This window comes from Sminthopsis crassicaudata, chromosome 1 (assembly GCF_048593235.1).
Source record: "Sminthopsis crassicaudata isolate SCR6 chromosome 1, ASM4859323v1, whole genome shotgun sequence".
Classification (NCBI taxonomy): domain Eukaryota; kingdom Metazoa; phylum Chordata; class Mammalia; order Dasyuromorphia; family Dasyuridae; genus Sminthopsis; species Sminthopsis crassicaudata.
This window is the reverse complement of record NC_133617.1, coordinates 698,661,367-698,685,885: the sequence shown is the minus strand read 5'-3', so window position 1 is coordinate 698,685,885 and position 24,519 is coordinate 698,661,367. Positions and strand designations below refer to the sequence as shown.

General features: G+C 34.8%; 1 protein-coding gene across 8 annotated transcripts in view; it reads left to right on the top strand.

Moving 5' to 3' along the window:
* Positions 1-24,519, top strand: part of CHCHD6 (coiled-coil-helix-coiled-coil-helix domain containing 6) — a 339,494-nt gene that overhangs the window by 159,599 nt on the left and 155,376 nt on the right. For all 8 annotated transcript variants that reach the window (XR_012484954.1, XR_012484952.1, XR_012484953.1 and 5 more), the window contains one exon: positions 8,622-8,705. Coding sequence is in view for 4 of the 8 variants with exons in the window: in XM_074283786.1 (XP_074139887.1) it covers positions 8,622-8,705 (84 nt within the window). In the remaining 4 variants the exon portion in view is untranslated. The remainder of the gene's footprint in view (positions 1-8,621; positions 8,706-24,519) is intronic.

Sequence of the window (24,519 nt, the reverse complement as noted above, 5' to 3'; positions counted from 1 at the left end):
TGGAAACTAGTATGGCAGAAAGTAGGCATAGACCTACACTTAATGCCCTATACCAAGATCAGGTTGAAATGGGTTCATGATTTAGACATAAAGAATAATATTATAAACAAATTAGAAGAACATAGAATACTTCTCAGATTTGTGGAGGAGGAAGAAATTTGTGACGAAAGAAGAACTAGAGACCATTATTGATCACAAAATAAATACTTTTGATTATATTAAGTTAAAAAGGTTTTGTACAAACTGATGCAGACAAGAGTAGAAGGAAAGCAATAAACTGGGAAAACATTTTTATATCCAAAGGATCTGATAAAGGCCTCATTTCTAAAATATAGAGAGAATTAAATTTATAATAGTTCTCCAGTTGATAGTCAAAGGATATGAATAGACAATTTTCAAATGAAGAAATGGAAACTATTTGTAGTCACATGAAAAGGTGCTCCAAATCATGCAAATTAAGATAACTCTGGGATAGCACTACACACCTGTCAGATTGGCTAAGACGATAATGGCCAATATTGGAGGGGATGTGGGAAAACTGGGACACTGATACATTGTTGGTGGACCAGTGAATGGATCCAGCCATTCTGGAGAGCAATTTGGAACTATGCTCAAAAAAGTTATCAAACTATGCATACTCTTTGATCTGGCATTGATTCTACTAGAATTATATCTCAAAGAGATCTTAAAGGAGGAAAAGGGACCCACGTGCAGAAATGTTTGTGGCAGCCCTTTTTGTAGTGGCAAGAAACAGGAAACTGAGTGGATGCCATCAGCTGGATAATGGTTGAATAAATTATGGTATATTAATGTTATGGAATATTATTGTTCTGTAAGAAACAATCACCAGGATGATTTCAAAGAGGCCTAGAGAGACTTATATGAACTGATGCTGAGTGAAATGAGTAGAATCAGGAGATCATTATACACAGCAACAGCAAATTAATGTGATCAATTCTGATGGACATTGTTCTCTTCAACAATGAGATGATTCAAACCAATTTTAATTGTTCATTGATAAAGAGAGCCATCTAAACTCAGAGAGAAGATCATGGGAGCTGAGCGTGGACCACAACATAGCATTCTCACTTTCTCTGTTGTTTTTTGCTTGCATTTTGTTTTCTTTCTCAGTTTTCCTTTTTCTTCTTTCTTGATCTGATTTTTCTTGTGCATAAGATAACTATATAAATATGTATACATATATTGGGATTTAACATGTATTTTAACATATTTAACATGTATAGGACTACCTGCCAGCTAGGGGAGGGGGTAGGGGAAGGAGGGGAAAATTTGGAACAAAAGGCTTTGCAAGTGTCAATGTTGGAAAAATTATCCATGCATCTGCTTTGTAAATAAAAATGTTTTAATAATAAAAAAGTAAGTTGCTAAGTAATGGTTATAAAATTAATGGCAATATTCTGACAAACTTTACAAGACTAGTGTGCCAGATGATGAGGTATAGATTTGGGGTACCCAAATCAAATTGAGGTCTAGTGGCAGGTTTGGGGTACAGGGAGTCAACTAGAGCTCCCCTGCAACCCCTTTGGATTCGGCGCAAGGATTGGGAGGTAAAAAATGACATCTAGTAGCAGCGCAAGAGTCTCATATAAAGAAATTTACAGATCTGAAAACCTAGATTGATAAAAGAGGTTTATTATGGGGTTTGGAAGTAAGGTTAAAGTCTTGTTAAGGAAAATAGGTGAAGGTAGAGATAAGAGGGTACCAGAAACAGTGTTTCAATGGCAGAGAGTCCTTGGTGCCAGGCATGGTGCTGGCATGTTTAGACCCTCTGCAAAGAGAGGACTCCAGCTTGGCTCTTTTATAATAAGAGATTTAGCTAAAGGCGCCTGTGGGTGGAGTCTCAAGTTGGCTCCTCCCTGGGTTTCAAGTTGGGCTAGAATTTGCTTGGTGGGGGTTGGTCATTACAATGGAGGCTGGACAGTCCAAGTAGGCTCAGATCAGATGAGGGCTGGTAGAGCCTGGATCTCCTATTGGAATTCAAAGGGGTGCTTTTGACCAGGATTTGTCAATCAAAGATTCTAGCTTCTTGAATTGGTAATGCATCAGCTAGGAGGGGTTGGGAATCAGAAAAGAATAAATCAATCTGAAAGGACTAGTTTCTTAAAGGGGCCACGACCCACATCAAAAAGATGGAGGGGGAGGGGGGAGAGTATTACTGCTAGAACTACCGAGGATGGCCAGGGATGCAGGGTCAGTAGGGGTGAAGCCAGATCTCACAGAAGGATGGTAGATGGAGTGAGTGTGGGGAAGAAAAAAACCTATGATAAAGTTTGTTTTTCTATGTAAGACTTCTAGAGTCAGTTAAGAAAAAGAGCCTTGAAAGTATGAATGAGCAAAAAAATCATTAAAGGTAAATTTTAATTCTGATACAGAAAAAGTGGGGGGAAGGGATCCACATGCACAAAAATGTTTGTAGCAGCCCTTTAGTGACAAGGAACTAGAAATTGAATGGATGCCCAGCAGTTGGGGAATGGCTAAAGAATGGCTGAAAGAATGTAGAAGGCTGATTTCAGAACAGCTTGGACTTATATGAACTGATGCTGAGTGACATGAGTAGAACCAAGAGAACATTGTACAGAGACAAGATAATGTGATGATCAATTATGATTGATGTGGCTCTTTTTAATAATGAGGTGATTGAGGCCAGTTCCAAAAAACTTGTAATGGAGAAAGTCATCCATATTCAGAGAGACGACTGTGGGAACTGAATATGGATCCCAACATAGTATTTTCAACTAAGGCCTACAAAACTTTCTGCTATCCCTCTGCCCTTCCCTAGGTTAGGGACTCCTGGAACCTTTTCTTGTCGAGGGTCTCAATCCTCTTTCATTCCCTGGGCACTGGAATGCTCTACATGGTCCCATATTCCTGGTTAGCCCTGGGTCCCAGTGTGGACAGACTTTTCAGTCTGTCTTCCTAAGCCAATATGGTTTAAAAAAAAAGACTCACTATGATTTTTTTCCATTTCCTGAACGTAATTCAGTCTGGTATATTATCTAGATTTTTGATGAAGGATGCCATAGTATATTGAGTTTGATTCACCATTTTTACCGGTTAAAAACTTGTTTGTTTATTGTAGCCTCTAGGTTGACCTTTTTGTGTCATGAACCCCTTTAACAATAAATAGATCCTTTTTCAAAATAATGTTTTAAAATACACAAAATTATAAAGAAAACCAATTAGATTAAATGCATTTATCAAATTTTCAGATGATGAAATTAAAACTATTTCCACTCATATGAAAGAGTGTTCCAAATCACTATTGATCAGAGAAATGCAAATTAAGACAACTCTGAGGTATCATTACACACCTGTCAGATTGGCTAAGATGACAGGAACAAATAACGATGAATGTTGGAGGGGCTGTGGGAAAACTGGGACACTGATGCATTGTTGGTGGAGTTGTGAAAGAATCCAACCATTCTGGAGAGCAATCTGGAATTATGCCCAAAAAGTTATCAAAATGTGCATACCCTTTGACCCAGCCATACTACTACTGGGCTTATACCCCAAGGAACTACTAGAGAAGGGAAAGGGTCCTGTATGTGCCAAAATGTTTGTGGCAGCCCTTTTCATAGTGGCTAGAAGCTGGAAGATGAATGGATGTCCATCAATTGGAGAATGGTTGGGTAAACTATGGTATATGAATGTTATGGAATATTATTGTTCTATAAGAAATGACCAACAGGAGAAATATAGAGAGGCTTGGAGAGACTTACATCAATTGATGCTGAGTGAAACGAGCAGAACCAGAAGATCATTATACACTTCAACAATGATACTGTACGAGGATGTATGCTGATGGAAGTGGATTTCTTCAACATAGAGAAGAGCTAATCCAATTCCAATTGATTAATGATGGAAAGAACCAGCTACATCCAGAAAAGGAACAATGGGAAATGAATGTAAACTGTTATTTTTACCTTCTGAATCCAATTCTTCCTGTGCAACAAAAAATTCGGTTCTACACACATATATTGTATCTAAATTATACTGTAATATATTTAACATATATAAGACTGCTTGCCATCTGGGGGAGGGGTTTGGGGGAGGAAGGGAAAAAATCTGAATAGAAGTAAGTGCAAGGGATAATGTTGTAAAAAATTACCCATGCATATGTACTGTCAAAAAATGTTATAATTATAAAATAAAATAAAAATAAATTTTAAAAAAAATGCATTTATCAAAATATTTTAGAACAAGTTTAAAAATCCCAGGTTAAGAACTCATGCATTAGGAAAGTTTCTTCTTGGTACCTTGGTTTTCCAATTTGTACAGAAGGGATAGCTACAGTTCTTGGAATTTTTATTAGGAAAAATTTGAAGAGAGATTAGACCCCTAGGATAAGGTGCTAGACAAATACAAAGTGTAATTATTCTATTTGGCTTTCTTACTGTCTACTTTATCTTCTCCTTTTATTACTACGGACACATGTGTGAGAATAGGATCTCAGTTGCCTAAGAGGCCATCTGCTTCTGTGTTCTTCCACATCTGAAGCCTCTCTCCTTTTTGACATCACCACCACATTTACTGACATAGTTTAGGATGGCTTAAAATTGTAGCCAGTGACTTGCAGTGAGAAATAAAGCAGTAGGAACAGACAAAAATCTTCCACATTAGGCCTCTTAATGTAGCTGTCCATGGCAACCAAAAAATGGAGTTTGTAGAGAAAGCTTGTAATAGTTTAGCAGATGGGCTTGAACTTGAAATTTTTTTAAGTTTCTGTGAGATATTAATGACACTTAGAAAATATACACCAAATTCAGTAGTAACAGAGATTCCATCTTATAGACATAAATTCTCTGCCAGTTCACAAACCACTTACTCTCTCTGATGACAAAAGCTGAGGATGAGGCACAAGCTTCTGGCCATCTAAGGGGCTTTTTGTTGTTGTTGTTGTTGTTGTTTATAATCTTCATTGGTCACTTTGGAAACCAGCTCATTGTTCAGAGATTGGAATTTGGCTCACTTTTTTTATTTTCTTCTGGTAGCTTTGGATTCTATCACAGGACTTGATGGGTACTAATACTACAACTTTTTATCACTATTGACCAGCTGCAAACTGAGTGGTGCCTATGCTGGTTCCTTATATCGTGCTGCCAAAACTGAATGCTTATGTGAACTACTCATTGCATATAAGGTGCAAACTTAGTTAATTTTCTACCACTTTTCTTTTTGACCTCTCCTGACTAGTGTATTCAGCATTTGGCATTCATTCTTGATGATTATCTAGCACTTTTCTTCAAAGGAAATCCAACTGCTTAACAGACCCAATTTCATCTGTCTTCATACTATCCAAATGAAGTAGAGGATAGGAAATATAGTTCTTTATTTTGTAAATGGGTAATTAAGATGAAAATCTGAGTTTATTTGTTGAAGAGGAAAGAGAATATCGCCTTTAATTGCGAGAACCACTGGGCAGAAGTTTTTCCAAAAGATCATCTGAAGACCCAGAGGAAGAGGAGATGAATAGTTTCCCTTTGGTTTGGGCTAGATAAGAATCAGAGTTAAGATAATAAGAACACACTAAAAGAAACATTTGTAAAGTAGTTATTACTTGATGGATAAATATCAAATAAAGTCTACACATGGCAAAAAAAAAAGAAAGAAAGAAAAGAAAAAGAAACAGGAGAGAAAGAAAGGAACAGTTATAAAACCTAAGTAGCGCTTTTTACAATGAAAGCTTTTGAAAATTTTCATAATTGGTAGAATCATTTTAGAAACCATTGAACATTACTAACACAGTATGACTGGCATTCTTTTGTTCCTTCTTTAATTTCTTCATATTCATCATCATAATATCTTCTGTCATGCTTTAAAGTTTTATAAAGTGCTTTGTAATCATTATCCTGTTTTAATTCTCACAGTAGTGTGAAGGTATAAGTTTTATTCTCCCTATTTTACAGATGTGAAAACCGAGGCTCAGAAAAGTTGTGACTTACCCAGAGTTAATAATAAGTGACTAATAAGTGACAGAGCCAGTATATGAATCCAAGTATCATTCCATTTAACTCTAGTGACTTTTTCCTTAAAAACACTACATCATGGAGTGAAATAGACAATTCACAGTATTCATAATGATGCTAGTACCTTTTAGTTTTTCAAAGCCCTATCCTCAAGAGTGTGAGCGCACGCGCATTTGTGCGTGTGTGCGTGTGCGCGCGCGTGCGCGCGCGTGTGTGTGTGTGTGTGTGTGTGTGTGTGTGTGTAGAGAGAGGAGAGAAAAAGAGTGAGAGAGAGAGAGAGAGAGCGCACACTAGTGCAAGCAGTGCAAATATGAATAGGTTTTCCATGTATAATTGAAGAATCTGGTTTTTTAATTAAATTTTATATTTTTAGATTTAAGAATCATTTTTCTATTCTACTCCCTTCCGTTGAAAAGAGAAAGAAAGAAAAGCAAAACCCTTATAATAAAATTACATACTAAGCAAAACAAATTCTTATATTGACAGTGTCCAAAAATGTATGTCTGTTAAGTCCATCATCTCTTTGTCATCCTTGATACTCTGGAATTGGTTAAGTTTACATGATTAGAAAATGGGGGAGGGAGGTTAGAACTAAGGTTGTGACCCTCTACTTCCATATTTCTTTCTATTAGACCATATATAATTGAGATTTAGCTTTATTTTCATATTAATTTCCTTATTACTAAGGAAAGATATGAAATATAAGTGAATCTATGGAAGATACAGATTTAGGATCTACTGGTTCATTATATTGTGCATTGACGTGAGACAAACATTCTTTCTTTAGAATGTAGAAGAGGAAATAAACCTTATTTTTTTTTCTGTAGATGTGGAAACACTATCTTTCCCTTGAGAAAGTTGCAGAACTTTCAGTTCAGACAGTATGTTTAGTGGGTCTGATTCCCAATGGGGTTTCCCTTTATAACTGAACCAAAGCAGAGCCACAAAAACACCTGGATAGAACAACTATAAGGATAAGAAGGAAACTATTTCCTTGGCTGTCTATTTTATCACCATTATTTTTCATTTTTGGTAGGGCAGAGACAGAAAATATTATTTTAAATAGGATATTAACATTATATAGAACCCACATCATTGTGGCCATTAGATGTTTAAGTTATCAAGGGACACCAGCATCTGGGACATTAATTGTTCATTTTTCTAGGTATCTGTATTCTTTAGCTTGAAAATTCTACCTCCCCAACCAGTCATGAATAGAGCTTCAGAGCCATTTGACTTTTAAATGTCATTTTCTTTCTTGACTGTTAGTGTTGGGCCAGAAAATGACAAGTTTAGAGCCATAGGGGATATTTTGTTCCTGACTGCTTAACTGTATTAGACCAGGCTCTCCTCTGATGGCACCATGGATCACTAATAGTTAAGTGCTAGAGCACTGAAATGCCTCAGTATAGATTAGCCAAGCTTGCTTTTGGGAAGGAGCCTCAAGTAGTATTATCTTGACAATGCTTAATGGAAATCTTGCCTGGCCTCCAGGATCCTGAGGGTGTTTAGGTCTTAATTTTGCTTTTCTACTACATTACATTCCAGAGATATTCCAGAAACTCTTTCAGTACTTTTAGTACTTTTTTAGGTCTTCCACAACCACCAGAGGCAGCTGGTTAGTAATATTTTCCCATTCTACTAGGAGTCAAAAAGGCAAGTAAGCACCTCGTTCAAATCTGGTACTTACCCCTATGAGCAATGCTTTCATTTCTTTCTGCTTTTCTGTCAGTACTTACAGGTATTATATGTATACTTACAGGTGTTTTACAGTCAGCAATTTCATTGTTAAACTTCACTGCTAATTATCCATAACCTCTTGTAGAAGATGATAGCATTAACACATGCACACCCTTTCCTGTATATATATTTTACACATGTGTTTTTTGACTAGTGTGTCCTATTTGGTATTTTACAAATGGATTTAGACTCATAGACAGATTGCATTAAACACACTTGAGCTTGAAAAAGAAAGTGAGCTTTCTGAAGTTCTCAGAGCACTGAAGATCTTCCCCCAAATTGTAATACTTAATTATCACACAGCTAAAACCCTTTAGGAATGTACATAGTAGGGACGAAAAGGTAAGATATGTAAGGAGAAAGTCTGAATACCATGTACTATAAAGTCCTGAAGACAGGGTCTAAAATTATGAATGAATCAGAAAAGTATGTGTACAGTTACCATCAGTTGTCATCTTATAGATAATCATGCTATTTTTCTCAGAACTAGAGGTGATCAGCTATCAGGGATGTTGGAGGTAGGAAGATGGTGGGGAAGATGAATGTAATAATGGAATTCTTTCAGGTAAAGTATAGGAGGAACTCTGAGGTAACTTTTAACTAGGATTCTGTTTCTAATAGAGTAAACTCAACCTTTAGGTCTTAAGGTTTGAAAGAGACTTATTAAAATTTTAATCAGGAAGTTGGTCAAACCCCCCCCCCCAAAAAAAAAAATTGATCATGGAAGAAGCATTTTCCTCCTATCCTTTTAGGACTATGGCCAGAAATATGACATTTTAAGCTTCATTCCTGAAACTTTAAACAAAAATTGCTGGCCAGGTCTCATTTCCAAACGCTATCTTCCCTTTTTACCATTTCTGGGTACTAATGTGTGTTTTGCTCTTTTTCAACTAGGCCAAAGAACTGGAAGGTGTAGAGGCAGAGCTAAGACGCCGTGACATTTTCTATAAAGAACAATTGGGTCGAATTGAAAGAAAGGTAAAGCCTGTCTTCATTTTAATTTTTGGGGCCTAGTGCTGACAGCTGACTAGTATCCACATAGATTAATGTCTCAAAGAAGCAGAAAGCATTATGCTGACGCTTGGAGTCTTTATGAGACCTTGCCCTGCACTCCCCTGTTTCTCCAAAACCAACCTACTTGTTTCTTTTCCTCCTTGCATCAAACAGCTCTACAAACTGAACCTTTTTAACAAGTTGCATTCAAGAAGGTAATTGGTTTTTAATTGAACCATTTTTATTGAATGCCATGCCACTAAAAATTTTTCTTTCACCACAGGGCGGTGCTGAGAGCCAATTTACCTTTCTCCATTTAGTTAAGAAGCTGAGTTGAAGAAAATAATAATAATAATGTTAAGTCTTGCTATACAAATATATTAAAGTTGTATTATTAATTTCCTCCTGGGAGTTGAGGAGATCAAAGTACACCACTATTATACACTATCTGTTTCTCTTAGAATAAGCCTTTAAAATGAATACCTTTTAGGAGACATCAAGTTTTAAAACAAAACAAAACAAAACAAAAAACCTAGAAAATGATTTATAAAAACCCATTTAGTTATTTATTTACTACTCCCTTTTTGGTTTAGTTGTTGATCATGATGGCTTTTCCAAAAAAATGCTTTAGAAAAAATTGGCAGAGTGTGGAAGGATCTCAATGAAGTGTTTTCACCTCCTGCCAGAGGTAACAAAGCCTGGTTTACTGTAGAATAGTGGCTAAAAATGAACTGTCATGATTTAAACTATAAAACACCATATGACAGTATGTTTAGTGGGTCTGATTCCCAATGGGGTTTCCCTTTATAAGTGAACCAAAGCAGAGCCACAAAAAAATCTGGATAGAACAACTATAAGGATGAGAAGGAAACTATTTCCTTGGCTGTGTATTTTATCACCATTATTTTTCATTTTTGGTAGGGCAGAGACAGAAAATATGATTTTAAATAGGATATTAACATAAAACGCTTGGTTAATATATTAACATTATATAGAACCCATGTCACTGACCCTTTAAAAAAAAAAAAAAAATATATATATATATATGTATATATATATATATATATATATATATATATATATATATATATATATATATATCTTGAGCTACATACCCAAGTTTGAATGTGGCTTATAAATGATAAGGCCTGAAAAAAAAAGGGGGGGGTATCCACCAACCATAGCTCTAATTATCACAGTTGCCCATATGTTCATAAGCACAGATTTTTTTTTTGTTATGTGTGCAATTCTTCAGTTTCCTGCTGTGTCTCTCTTGTGTTTCTCTTTCTAGTTTTGGCTCCTAAAAGCACTGGGATGTATGTCTATCTAGAGTAAGAAGGAGCTAGGCCCCCTTGAATTTTTCTTCTATAAAAAAAAAATTGGTTTCTGGTAAGACTCTGTCTCACTGGCTTTTTCTTTCCTGTTTAATGTTTGCCCTTATGAAAAATGAAAAATGCTTTGTCTTGCTGAAAGGGAAAACATGTATCAGAAGAGCTTGACTTTATCATCTTTTCTTCCCCATAGTAATCATAAAGAGATATCCAAACTCCTTACATACACAGATGCAGACTTTTTTAATGAGGATTTTCCACAAGATTGTGAAAAGAATGCTGCTATGAGGAGGTGCAAAACCACCATCTCTTTTCTGGCTCTTAAACACTAGCATTTTGCTGGTAATAAAATAAAAAAATGCCTCCAAAATATTCTGAAGAGCAGAGATTGGAGAGAAAGATAGAGGAGATTACTGGGAACATAGGAAAGAAGGAAAAAAGAAATGCTGTAATAAGGCTTAATTGTATTAGTTTAAAAAAAAGTTTTCGATCTTCTCTATGGTTAATTTTATTCCTGTAATGGCTGGAAAGATGAAAAACACAACATCCCACAATCCTTTTTTATTAGCTACTGCTTTTATATAATTCAGCTTTCATGTGCTGAATACTTTCAGACCTTGACATTTTCAGTTTCCTGAGATACAACACAGCTTTAGGATCTCCCAATCAAGTTCTTTTTTTACAGCCTTTTTGTTTGTTTGTTTGAAGAGATTGGTTGGGAGATGATTTAAAAAGAACTCCTAAAGAGTAGATCCTGTGTCATCTTCCTGGCCTAGTACTCTCTCCTTAGATAATATTGGAGCTGGTAGATTATCAGGATTGAGGAAGAGGACTTAGAAGTGGTCAGACTTTGCAGGGAAAAGTGAAGCCAGTCAGTCAAAAAGGATTTATTAAGCACCTATTGGTGACTTTGTTAAGTTCTAGGGATATGATTAAAGCAAAAATTTGCCTCAGTTCTCAAGAAGCTAGTTGTAATGGAGGAGACAACCTGAAAACAACTAAGTAGAAACAAGTTTATATATAGTATAAATTGGTGATAATCTTAGAAGGAAGGCACTAAGATAGAGGATGTCTGGGAAAAACTTTTTGTAGAAAATAGGAATTCAGTTTAGAAGGCATAGTTGAGGAAGGGGAAGAGTTCCAAGCATGGAAGACAGCCAGTAAAAATGCATAGATCTAAGAAACTGAAATTAGATGGAGTTGATGTGATCAGAACTTTACTTAAGGAATATCAATTTGATAAATGAGTGCACATGGACTGGAGTAGGGAGAGACTTGAAGCAGAAAGGCCATCCAGTAGGCTCTAACAATAGTCTAGATGTGAGGAGATGAGGGCCTGCAGTAGGGTGATGGCAGTGTCAGAGGAGAGAAACATATATGATATTTAAAGTAAACTTGATAGGGCTTGGCAGCTGATTGGATATGAAAGGAGGTAAGGGAGAAAGATAGCAACTAGATTTTTGAGCCTAGATGATCAAGAGAATGGTGGTTCCATAGTTGTCAATAGAGAGATTCGGAAGGGATTGGGTTATTTCCATTTACAATTTAAAATAAAATAGTTACAAAGGTGTCCTCCTGGAGAAAGGACTAACTGGAATGCTTCTCATTTCCCATTCCCTCTTTTCCATCTCCATAGGAAATAATAAAAACAAAGCTTCTCTGTTATCTAATTCTACTCCTGCCAAATTTTTGCTAGTTAACAATAATATATATGACAGCAGGTGTGGAAATTACTAATAGAATAAGGACCAATTTTTTTCTTTAGACACTTGTTCTACAACAATAATTATTCCATAGATAACTGGGAAACTGAAACCACGTTTGTTTGAGCATCTTGTTCACTCAGCTGATTTATGACAATTAAGGCTTGAACCCAGTTCTTTTGAATGACAGCAAGTTCTGCTTAATTATACTTAAAGTACATTTCCTGCCTAAAGACTGTCAGCATTTTTCCTTTTCTTCTCACTCCTTGTAATTATTTCTTAGTCTCTATCCTCAAAAAGGTGGTCCTATTTTTAGTCCTGTAGCTGGAAGGTTTCAAGGTTGGGTACCACATGGCATAATCCTCATGGCATGGCCAAGAAGCAAAAATCTTAGAAACTGAAGAAAGCAAGGGAAACCTAGACAAACGGCTCATGATGAGCTACATGTACCTCTTCTGTACTTATCACACTGTGCTTCATACTCTTGTTATTTGTAGCTTCCTTTATATATTCAACCCCCTTTAGATTGGAGCTTTGTCTTGTTTATCGTTGTAGTTCCCTTAGTACCTAGATAGCACAGTACCTCGATTCTGAGTTGATACTAAATTGATGCCTTAATTAAAATTGAAATATACTTGAATGTATGAGTCACATTTTTTAAATTGTCCTAGGGTTTCATAAATTTTAGAATTATCTCATCCTGAGAGTCCATGCACTAGAACACTAGTTTTTTTCTTCTATATGGAGAGGTCTGGTTCTTTTCTCTTTAAAAGAAAAAATTACCTTCTCATATATCAAATTTGGGGCATTCTTCCCTCTCCCTTGCCAACAGTCAGCATAATATTGTCATGATTTCTTGTTCTCTAGAAGTAGTGAAACTCTCTGCCTTAGTTGAAATGGTGAACTTCATGAAGATTCCCCACCAACACCTGGTAAAGCTTCTTGTTTGGTATGTCCCTCTACCCATCAGTGGAAAATGACCTTGTGCAGAATGAACTGTCTTGTAAATACTACTCACAATTTGATACTTCTGAAGTGCCTTGATCATATCAGGAAATGAAATTTTCAATTTTCAAGACACTGACAGATTGTACTTAGTGTTTTCAGTATAGTGCCAGCAAGATGTAGCTTTGAGAGCTCCAGATGCTCTTTCTTTATTAATTTAAGGGCTGAAGTTTCTCCTCCTGAGGTGGCAGCATGATGGAGTTTAGGATCCATGACTCTTGCTCTGCTGCTCCTTAATGATTTAGTATAGGAAGGAAAGAAATGGAGCAGTATCTATAAAGTAGATCTGCTCATGTACCATGCAAAATTTGCGTCTAGTTCACTTTTAACTTCAGTTTCTGTTATGTCACCTGTTAAACAAGTTATTTTCTAGGCTCAGAAGTAACTACATTAGATTGTAATGGAAAGAACTTTAATCTTTTTAAAATAATAGCTTTTTATTTTCCAAATACATGCAAAGATATTTTTCAACATTCATCCTTGCAAAACCTTGTGTTCCAAAATTTTCACCCTGTTTTCCCCTACTCTCTCCCTTAGACAATAACTAATTCAATATAGTTTAAACATGTACAGCTCTTCTAAACATATACACATTTATCATGCTACATTAAAAAATTAGATCAAAAAGGAAAAAATTAAGAAAAAAGCAAGCATACAACAATAAAAAAGGTAAAAATCCTATGTTGTGTTCTACACTTAGTTCCTACAGCCCTTTCTCGGGATGTAGATGGCTTTCTTCATCACAAGACCATTGGAACTGACCTGAATCACCTCGTCATTGAATCCATCACAGTTGACTATCACATAATCCTGTTGTGGCTTTGTACAATGTTCTTTTGGTTCTAAAGAGCTTTAATCTTGACATACCATAAAACTTGGGTTTCATTCCTAGTTCTGCTATTGAGAGTTTTGGAGTAGCATAGTGAGAGAACTTTTATGAAAATTAACTAATATATAAGTAATAGTGTTCCAGTTATATTAAAATGGGGAAAGGCTAAGTTAGGGGGTCATTGTGTTAATCTAGATGTGAGGTGATAAAGACCCTTAGACCAAAGTAAAGAAAGAAGTTGGGAGAAGAGACAAAGAGTCCAAGGTATGGAAACAAAATTGATATGTAGTGTCCATTTGAACCACCATCCTCTCAATTAAAGTAAGCCAAAGTCTTTATTGAAAACAAAGACGATAGAGATAGGGTTGTTGGCTGGATGAGTATTGAAAAGATTTGTGTGATAGTCAATAAGGAAGGATTTGAGGGTTTCAGAGACGCAGTTGGTAAAAACTAATATTGCAACGTGATATATAAAGGTACTTTCTCAAGGTGTTCCAAATCACTGTTGATCAGAAAACGAAAATTAAGACAACTCTGAAATACTACACACCTCTCAGATTGACTAAAATGATAGGAAAAGATAATGACAAATGTTGGAGGTGGTGTGGGGAAAACTGGGACACTAATACATTGTGGGTGGAATTGTGAATGGATACAGCCATTCTGGAGAGCAGTTTGGAACTAGGGTCAAAAAGATGTTAAACTGTGCATACCCTTTGACCCAGCAGTGTTTCTACTGGGCTTATATCCCAAAAAGATCTTAAAGGAGGAAAAGGGACCCACATGTGCAAAATTGTTTGTGGCAGCCCTCTTTGTAGTGGACAAAAACTGGAAACTGAGTGGATGCTGATCAGTTGGAGAATGGCTGAGTAAATTATGGTATATGAATGTTATGGAATATTATTATTGTTCTGTAAGAAATGACCAACAGGAGGAATACAGAGAGGCTTGGAGAAACTTACATGAACTGATGCTAAGTGAAATGAGCAGAACCAGGAGATCATTATGCATGGCAACAACAAGACTCTAAAATGATCATTTCTGATGAACGTGACTCTCTTCAACAATGAGATGATTCAAACCAGTTCCAATTGTTCAGTGATAAAGAAAGCCATCTACATCCAGAGAGAGGACTGTGGGAGCTGAATGTGGACCACAACATAGCATTCTCACTCTTTCTGTTGTTGTTTGCTTGTATTTTGTTTTCTTTCCCAGTTTTTTTTCCCTTCTTGATCCAATTTTTCCTTATATAACTATAAATATGTATACAATATACTCTTGTGTCCCTGTATTCCAGTTTTTTTTTCCTTAGCCTCCCAATACCATCCCTAAATATACCCCCTCCTCTTCTCTGTATCTCCCCTTTCTTCTCCTTCCCTCTGAATCTCTTTATTTCATCTATTCCTTTTTCCTTCTTTTTCCCCTCCTCTTCTTCCCTTCCTTCTTCATCTCCTTCCAGTAATGCCATTTCACCTCTGGATCAGAGGTATAATCCTCTATTTAGCATTCAAAGTCCATAATCTAGTCTCCTCCTCCCTTTCCAGTCTTCTTGTGCCTTTCTTCTCCACCATACTGACCTAAGGACACTGATTTCCTGAATACTCCACAAACAAAAGGCTCCATCCTAGCTCTGGGCATTTTCTCTGACTGCCCCTATATCTGAAAACACTCCCTCCTCCTTTCTGTCCACTTCCTTTTCTAGCTTCCTCTAAGGCCCAACTAAAATTTCATCTCTACAGGAAGACTTTCCCAGCCCTTCTTAATTATAGCACCTTCAGTCTCTTAATTATTTACTATTTATCGGTTTATCACTTGTTTGTACATGTGTGTTTGCTTATGATCTTCCCCATTAGATTGTGAGCATCTTACTAGCAGAGGCTATCTTTTGCCTCTTTTTGTATCCCCAACACACAAAACTGTACATACAATCAGATTTAAATAATTGGATAAATGTTAATTGTTCATGGTTAGGCCGAGCCAATATAATAAAAATGACATTTTTTTCTAAATTAATTTATATATTCAATGCCTTATCAAATATCAAAAAATATTATTTTACTGAAATAGAAAAAATAATGAAATTCTTTTGGAAGAACAAAAAGTCAAAAATATCAAAGTCACTAATAAAAAGATTTAGTAGTACATAAAGGAACAAAGTTTTTAGCAGTACCAGATCTTGAAGCAATAATTATCAAAACTATCTCGTGCTGAATAAGAAATATAAAGGCAGATCAGTAGAAGATAGTAAGCACACAATTTACAGCAGCAAATAGATGTAATAACCTTATATTTGACAGGTGTAAAGAATTAAGATTTTAGGTTAAGAATTTATCATTTGGTGGTAAAAAAAAAAAATGTTGTCTAGATAGGAAGACAATGGCAGTAACAGAAGAAACTGAGCATAAACCAAGATCTTAACCATTTAACAAGATAAGGTCAAAATGACCTAGATATAAAAAGAATGATTACATGAAAATTAAAAGAACATAGGCAAACATTTTATGAATAAAGAAGAGACAGCAAAGTTAAATGTAAAATGAATAGTTTTGATTACATTAAATTAATAAGGGTTTACATAAATAACACAAATGTAGCCAACATCAGAAGGAAAGCAGAAAATTGGGGGAATAACTTTATAGACAATCTCTGAGAAAAAGGTCTTATCTCAAATATATAAAGAACTTTGTCAAATATATAATAATATAAGTCCTTCCCCCAATTGATAAATGGTCAAAGGATTTGAACAGGCAGTTTTCCAGTAAAGAAATCAAAACAATTTAGTCATGTGGGAAAAATGCTCTAAATCATTATTGATTAGAGAAATGCAATTAAAATAACTTTGAAATATCATTATACCTACCAAGTTGGCTAAAATAATTGAAAGGGAATATGACAGATGTTGTAGCAAATGTGGAAAAATTATGAAGCTAATTCATTGTTGGTGGGACTGTGAACTTGTAACCACTATTTTGGAAAGCAATCTGGAATTATGCTCAAAGTGTTATTAAACTATCTATACTCTTTAACCCAGAAATACCACTACTCTTTCTAAAAATGCGGAGGGGAAAAGTAAAAGGAACCTATATGTTCTAAAATGTTTATGGCAGCTCCATGGAAGAAAAGAAATGGAAATTACAAGGATCAGTTGAGGAATGACTGAAAACTGCTGCACTATAAGAAATGATGAATTAGTTAACTTTAGAAAAACATGGAAATATTTACATGAAATAATAAAGCAATGAGAACATTGTATATTGTAACAGCAGTATTGTTTTAAGAATGAATTTGAGTGAATAAGTATTCAAATTAACTATAAAGGACATTCAGAGTAGCACACTGTGTCTAGAAAAAAACATAAATAGAATTACATATAGAATAATTTTACATTATATATATATGTGTATATATGTTACACACACACACACACACACACATACCTATTTGAGTCTAATGGAAGCCATTTCTAGGGCAGGGAAGAGGGAATGAGGGAGGGAAAAGATTTTTTAAAAATTTTATGACACTTATATATTTAAAGGAATAGCAAGTTGTATATAACAGATTTGTAGTTTCATGTGCAATCATCTTTTTTATTACACTATGTTATGGAAATGCTTCTAGTTTTTTAGCCCATAGTTTTAGTTTTAGTCCGTAAATTTAAAAAATACATAGAGAAAACAGGATAGAACCCTAAAAATTAAAAAGACTTAACCCTGTTTTTTTGTTTTGTTTTGTTTTTTTGTTTTTTTTCTGGATCCTTGGCTTATCAGCTTATGTTTTTCAGGCACCAACATGCAACTAATACAAGACCTAGAAATTTATATAGTTTTTCTTTTTTTCCAAAGAGCTCAAAGCATATTACATTATTCATTCTCACAACAGCTTTGAAGAATTAAGCCTCTTTTACAAATAGGGCATAGAAAGGAAAAAATTAGCCAATAAATATTTGTATTAATCAATCAATGTATATATAATAGTAGGTATTTGAAAAGTGTTTACAAAAGGCATAGCCTTTGTTCTAGGATTAGTTAAGGTATTTTAGTAGTCAGGACAGTCCTAAAAGATGAAGTTTAGTAGGCACAACTTTGAAGTAATTTTTTGAGTAGAAAAAAGTCAGTCATGAATTGTTTTTTATATACACTTGCAATTGGAAGAACATGGCATTCATGTTGAATTGAACAATTGACTTTATACTACGTAAACTGAAAACAATTCTGGAGTGACAATATATCTCAAAGCAAAAAAATGAGTCATCTTTCTGATTCAAGTTGCTTGATACAAAAAGGTTACACTAACTGTCTTGTTGGGGGAATGAGAAGACTGATTATTAGTTGAGGTTGTAAGGAAACCACCCTACTTTGAAGAGGAGGCAAAAAGGCCTTATGCTACCATTCCCAGAGGTTTTCTAGTTTTACTTCACCTAGATCTCTTCTTCCCTTCTAGTTACTTCATGCTGCTTTTTAGAGAGAAGATCTTTCTCAATTAGGAAGAATGTTAAAATTAACAGTTCACATTGGTACAGTGTCTGAAGTGATGATATTTAAAACTTTCAAACTTGTTAAGGTGCTAGGGGACATCTTTTTCAGTTTTGTAACTAATAGTAATAGGAGTATACCCACGTAGGAAGCACAGCATAGCTCCCCCCTCTATTTGATGCTCAAATTTTAAATACTCATGATTTTGTGACCTCATCAGCTTGAAAGTTCCCTTCTATGATGCAGATTATAACTTATTTATGACTATCTCACCTTTGTAACTTCTGTCTATGTCCTCTCATAAGTTTGTCACAAGGAATCTAACACCCAGCTTGCTGGAAACCTTACCTTTCTCTTAAAAGTAGAAGGGTACCACTGGAACTTTCTAGCTATCCACCAGCCATCCTTTATTACATGACTAGTCATGCTCTCTTCTTGTTATACATTTTCCCCAATAACATCTTTTATTCTTTTCCAAAATTCCACATTTGTTATATGTTAAGCCTGCTCACATCTGTCATGGAACTCTCCATTATCCTCGTCATTTTTAATTATCTGAAGATTATTATATTTCACTTTAGCTAGAATACAGCAACAGTAATATCATGTAGTAGTATAAAATATGTTCATTTGGTTCCATAGGAATGTTAGTTTCATTAAAAACAAAAACACAATTATCCAAAGGCAGTCTAGCCTACTTTATTCCATTTTTTATCTCCATGATCAGTTCCTTGTCCATCTATACTGTCTGTCCCAGATATTCATAGTGATGCATAAGCTATACAACTTTTCTATCCAAATATAAACCATAATTTAAGTAATAAACATTCTTCATCCACTTAGTCTTTCCTGTATAGGACAAATTTTTGATGGTTACAGATTTCTTCCAAGAGGTGTAATAAGGCTCTTTGCTTCATCATAGTACCATCCAAAACAAAATCATTTGAAGGACATCACCATCCACAACAAATCACTCTTAATCTTGAACTTGTATGGGATTTTCTCCATCAGAATGGCAAACACTTTTGGCAAACATAAATTTTACTGGTTTTATACTTCTCCTAATATTCATGATTGGATAATTATTGAACAACTCTATTTCAGTTGTTACATCTTTTGTAGCATAGTGGGTAGACATTGGACTTGAGATCAAGAAGACCTGAGTTCAAATTCTACCTCATACACTTATAACACTTTTGTAGCTTTGTTTCCTCTACCATATAGTGGTAGGGTTGTACTTGATGATTGTAAAGGTTCCCTCCAACTTTATAACTGCAATCCCATTTTATTTTATTTTATATTTTTTCCAATTATGTGTAAAAGTAATTTTAATATTCTTTCTCCCAACCCAGTTTTGAATTCTGAATTCTCACCTTTCCCTCTCCTACCTTTGACATAGGTTAATTTGGCATAGATTATATATGTGTAGCAATGTAAAACACATTTCCATGGAAGTCATTCTGTGAAAGAAGACAAAAAAAATTTAAAAAGAGGAAATAAAAAGTATCTTTGATCTGCATTCAGGTTCTACCAGTTTTTTCTCTGGAGATGGACAGCATCTTATATGAAGTCTTACAGAATTGTCTTGAATCATTGTATTGCTGTGAATAGCTAAAGTTGTTCATGGTAGATCATCACATGGTATTGCTGGTATTGTGTACAATGTTCTCCTGGATCTGCTCATTTCACTTTGCATCTTTCCATGTTTTTCTAAGAGTATCTTGCTCATCATTTCTTAAAGTACACAAATATTCCATCACCATCATATATAATAACAGTGTGCTTAGCCCTTCCCCAATTGATAAATATCTCAATTTCCAATTCTTTGCCACCACTAAAAAGAGCTACTACAAATATTTTATAATCATAGGTTCTTTTCCTTTATGTTTTTTATCTCTAGGATTTCGTATTGCTTGGTCAACGGATATGTATGGTTTTTAAAGCCCTTTGGTCATAGTTCCAAATTGTTCTTCAGAATGGCTAAATTAGTATACACTTCACCAGTAGTAAATTTGTATTTTAATTTTCCCACATCCCCTCCAACATTTATCTTTTTCCTTTTCTGTCATATTAATCAATCTGACAGGTATGAGGCTATAGCTAGGAGTTGTTTTAATCTGCATTTTTCTCAGGATATGAACACTTTTCTGTGGTAAAACAGATTTCTACATCTAAATGATTGTGTATAATATTCCCTCTTTGAGCTAATTTCAATGGCAGTCAAGTCTATGTGCTCCTCTCCCCACTTCCCAATTTTCCTCTCCACTGTAAAATGTCTTTATACCCTTTTTTATGCCAGATAATGTATCCCATTCTACTTCTTCCTTTGCCCTTCTCCCTGTGCATTTTTCTTTCTTATCTCTTAATTTTATTTATTTTTAGATAATCGATTATACCATTATATTCAACTCGCAATTTGCTTTTGCTTTTTTTTTTTTTTTTTTTTTTTTTTTTTTTGGCTGTTTTCTGCCTATGTATACTTCTTCTAACTGCCCTAATATTGGGAAAGTGTTTAGGAGTTATAAATATCATTTCCCAAGAGGAATATAAACAATTTAACTTTATTGTATCCCTTATAATTTCCCTTTCCTTTTTATCTTTTAATACTTCTTTTGCATCTTGTATTTGAAAATAAATTTTTTTATTCAGCTCTGTTTTTTTTTATTGGGAATCCTTAAAAGTCCTTTAATTTATTAAATTTCCATTTTTCCCCTGAAGTATTATATTCAGTTTTTCTCAGTAGATGATTCTTAGTTGTAATCTCAGATTATTTACCTTCCAGAATATCATCTTCTAATCTTTTAACGTAGAATCTGCTAAATCTTATGTTATCGTGACATGGCGCCACAATATTTGAATTGTTCTTTTTGGCTGTGTTGCAATGTTTTCTCCTTGACCTGGAAGCTCTGGAATTTGCCCATAATATTTCCCAGTAGTTTTTGTTTTGGAATCTCTTTCAAGAGATGCTCAGTAGAATCTTTCAATTTCTTTTACCCTCTAGTTCTAGAATATAAGAGCAGTTTTCCTTGATAATTTTTTGAATTTTATGTCTAGGGTCTTTTCTTGATAATTTTTAGGTAGTTCAATAATTCTTAAATTATCTCTCCTGAGTCTATTTTCCAGTTGTGTTTCTAGTGAAATATTTCACATTTTCTTCTATTTTTCATTCTTTTAATTTTGTTTTATTATGTCTTATAAAGTTATAAGCTTCCATTTGACCCATTCTAACTTTTAAGAAATTATTTTCATCAGTGAGCTTTTGTACCTCCTTTTCCATTTGGCCAATTCTACTTTTTAAGTCATTCTTCTCTTCATTAGATTTTTGTGCCCCTTTAATCATTTGGCTTATTCTGTTTGTAAGGTGTTATTTTCTTTATTATTTTTTTGTGTTTCCTTTACCAAACTGTTGACCCTTTTTTCATGATTTTCTTCCACAACTCTCATTTTTCTTCTCAAATTTTCCACCTCTATTATTTAATTTTTAAAATCTTTTTGAACTCTTCCCTGGCCTTAGACTAATTTTTATATTTTTCTTTGAGGCTTTAGACGCAAGAATTTTGACTTTGTCTTCCTCTGAGTGTGTGTTTTGATCTCTGTGGGCAAATATTTTTTTTCTGTTTACTCATTTTCTAGCCTTTTCTTGACTTTTAATTTTATGCCAAAGTGGGGCTCTGTTTCATAAGTGGAGGGGTCACAGCCCCAAGTTTCAGGAGTTTTGTGGTTTTCAAAGGTAATTCTGGGGACTTTTCCAAGGTTATATGAATGAGAATTATATTTGCTACTCTTCTGTATTGTGCACTGGTTTGTGAGTAAGCACTCTTTTCAAGCCTTGTGACCAGGTTCCCTGCTTCCCCAGCAAGCTCAAGGCCTGCTGGGATTCATTCTCACAGTTGGATGAAGGCCCAAGACTGCAAGATGGCCTTGTGTCACAAAGAGATCCTGTAAATTTCCTTATAACCCCTTACCGTGTCCAATCCCCTTACCATCTCTAGGCTAAGAGGACTGGAAACCACCACATCAGCACTGATTCAGTTGCCCTGGTTTGCTGGGGCTCAGGTTGTGCTGACATGACATTCACTGGACTTTACTTCTCTCTTACTTTGGTGCAACAGCCCTTTCCTGCCAACTTTTTCAGTTGTCTTAGGCCAGAAAATTGTTTCATTCCATTTTTTTTGTGAGTTCTGATGCTCTAGAATTTGAATCATCATCTTGTCTTTGCCTCTATGATCTTTCTTAAAGGAATCTTGAATCAACTCCAAGGTTCTTCTTCACATTCATTGGCTTGGCAAAGTTGACTCAAAAAAAAAAAATGACATATGTTGGAGGGGTGTGGAAAACAGACACATTGAGGTGGATCCAGAATGCTAGAGTAGCAAGAAATATAGCAAATCTCCTCCCACCCCGCCCCCCAAAAAACTTCCTCTAAAACCATAAAACTTAATTCTGATCAGAAAATGAAAAAAAAAAAGTCATAGGGAATCACTTTTCTAGCATAGGTCAAGAGTCTGTGGACACCAGAGAATCTCTGGAGGTCTAATCAAGAACATGTCATTCATAAAACATCCAGCACAGAGAAAGACTGTATACTACAAGTATATTAGTACAAGAAGAAGTCCAGATCCAGCAAAGAAGGGCTTAAATTTGTGCACAGTGCAGGAACAGGTTCCAGCTAGCATTTCTGTCACTTATTATTCTGTTCCAAGTTACAGATTCAAGACAGACTGAAAACGGGACCTATGCGTAGAAATGCTGTCCTAAGTTTTTATTGAGAGGGGAACAAGCAGCAACTTTGTATCTCAGATTCCAGGAGCAGAAACTGGTCTCAGTTCTAGCCTCCAACCCAATCTGAAGAATTCCAGAAAATAACCAGGACAGGAATCCAACACCAAAGGGAAGCTTATAGTTCTATCCTTCTGACTTAAAAGAATTTTCTAAGTTGCTGTTACTGGCAGAGTCCAGCAACATTTTACTAAAACTCCAAACAGGACAAACCCGCAAACTATTGTTTGGATCTGAACCTCAGGCTAGGAACCTACAGAACTCTGACCAGTGTATAGGAGGAGGTGCAACCAGACTTCCCTGGATCAAAAAACTTAGAAAACACTGAAAGCTTATAGATCCTAAACCTAAGATGTCCTTCAGAGCCTGGGATAACTCTAAAATCATAACTCAATATACCAAGAAAGTAATAGCAGGACAAATGCAGACATTTTTCTCAGAACAGCAATCATCTTTACCTAATATCAAGTTCAAAGTCAGGAAGTAGAATATAAGAATTAATAAAAAAAAAAAAAAGAATCCCATCTTAAAAAGTTATTTTGATGATAGGGACACTCAGAACAAACCCAAAAGAAGAAAATTGACTCCAAAATTACATAAGCAAAAGCTCAAAGAAAAATACAGTTTGGGCATAAATTAAAATAGAATCCTAGGCAGAGATAAAGCAAAAAAAAAAAGAAGTTTAAAATGTTTTTATCAATGACATTACAGTGCTAGAGGAAAAGAAATAAGAAAGAATAGGAAATGGAATTAACAGCTTGTCACAAGAAGTGCTAAGAATTGTTGCAGATTGAAATGAATAGAACCAGAAAGATAATTTGTACAATGATGACAATATTGTAAAAAGGTAAAACTTTAAAAGACTTAGAATACTATTCAGCAGATAGAATGAGTAAATGATTTTTTTTTACCTTACCAAAGCAGAAATTAATTTTTTTTCACTTTGCATATTGTGACAGGGGAGTTGTTTTTCTTTCTGAATTAGCGGAGGGCGAGAGGAAAAGAAGCTATAATTTTTGTTAATTGGAAAAGTAAAATTTAATATAGACATATGAAATGAGAGCATTAAAGGGAAAAAATGAAAAAGAATGAGATTCACTGAAGAAAGATTTTAAAAAGAATAACAACTCAGCACAAGAAGTATAAAATCTTACCTAACAACAAACTCCCTAAAAATTAGAATGAATCATACAAAAGCCAATGATTTCATCAAGCTATAATAAATGTTAAAAATGAAAATATTGAAAGCATAGAACAAAATATCAGTTATCTCATAGCAAAATTAACTGACCTAGAAAACATTTCAAGGAGAAAAACTTTAGGAATCACGAAGTTATTAGAATTCCATGACCAAAAAAAAAAAAAAAAAAAAAGCCAAGACATCCATCATATGTCAAGAAATCTTAGAAGAAAATTGCTTAGATCTTTTAGAACAAGATAGAAAGAATCTACCATTCATTTCCTCAAAAGAAACTCCCAAATAAAAACTTCCGGGATCATTGTAGCCAAAATCCAGAGTTTTCAGGTCAAAGGTTTTGCACATAATAAGAAGAAATACAATCGGGTTCAAAAATAATTTAGCAGCCATCATTATAAAGGATATAGAAAGCTTAGGACAGGATTTTCCAGAAGGCAAAAGAACTAGGATTATGACTGGGAATAATTTGCTCAGAAAAAATT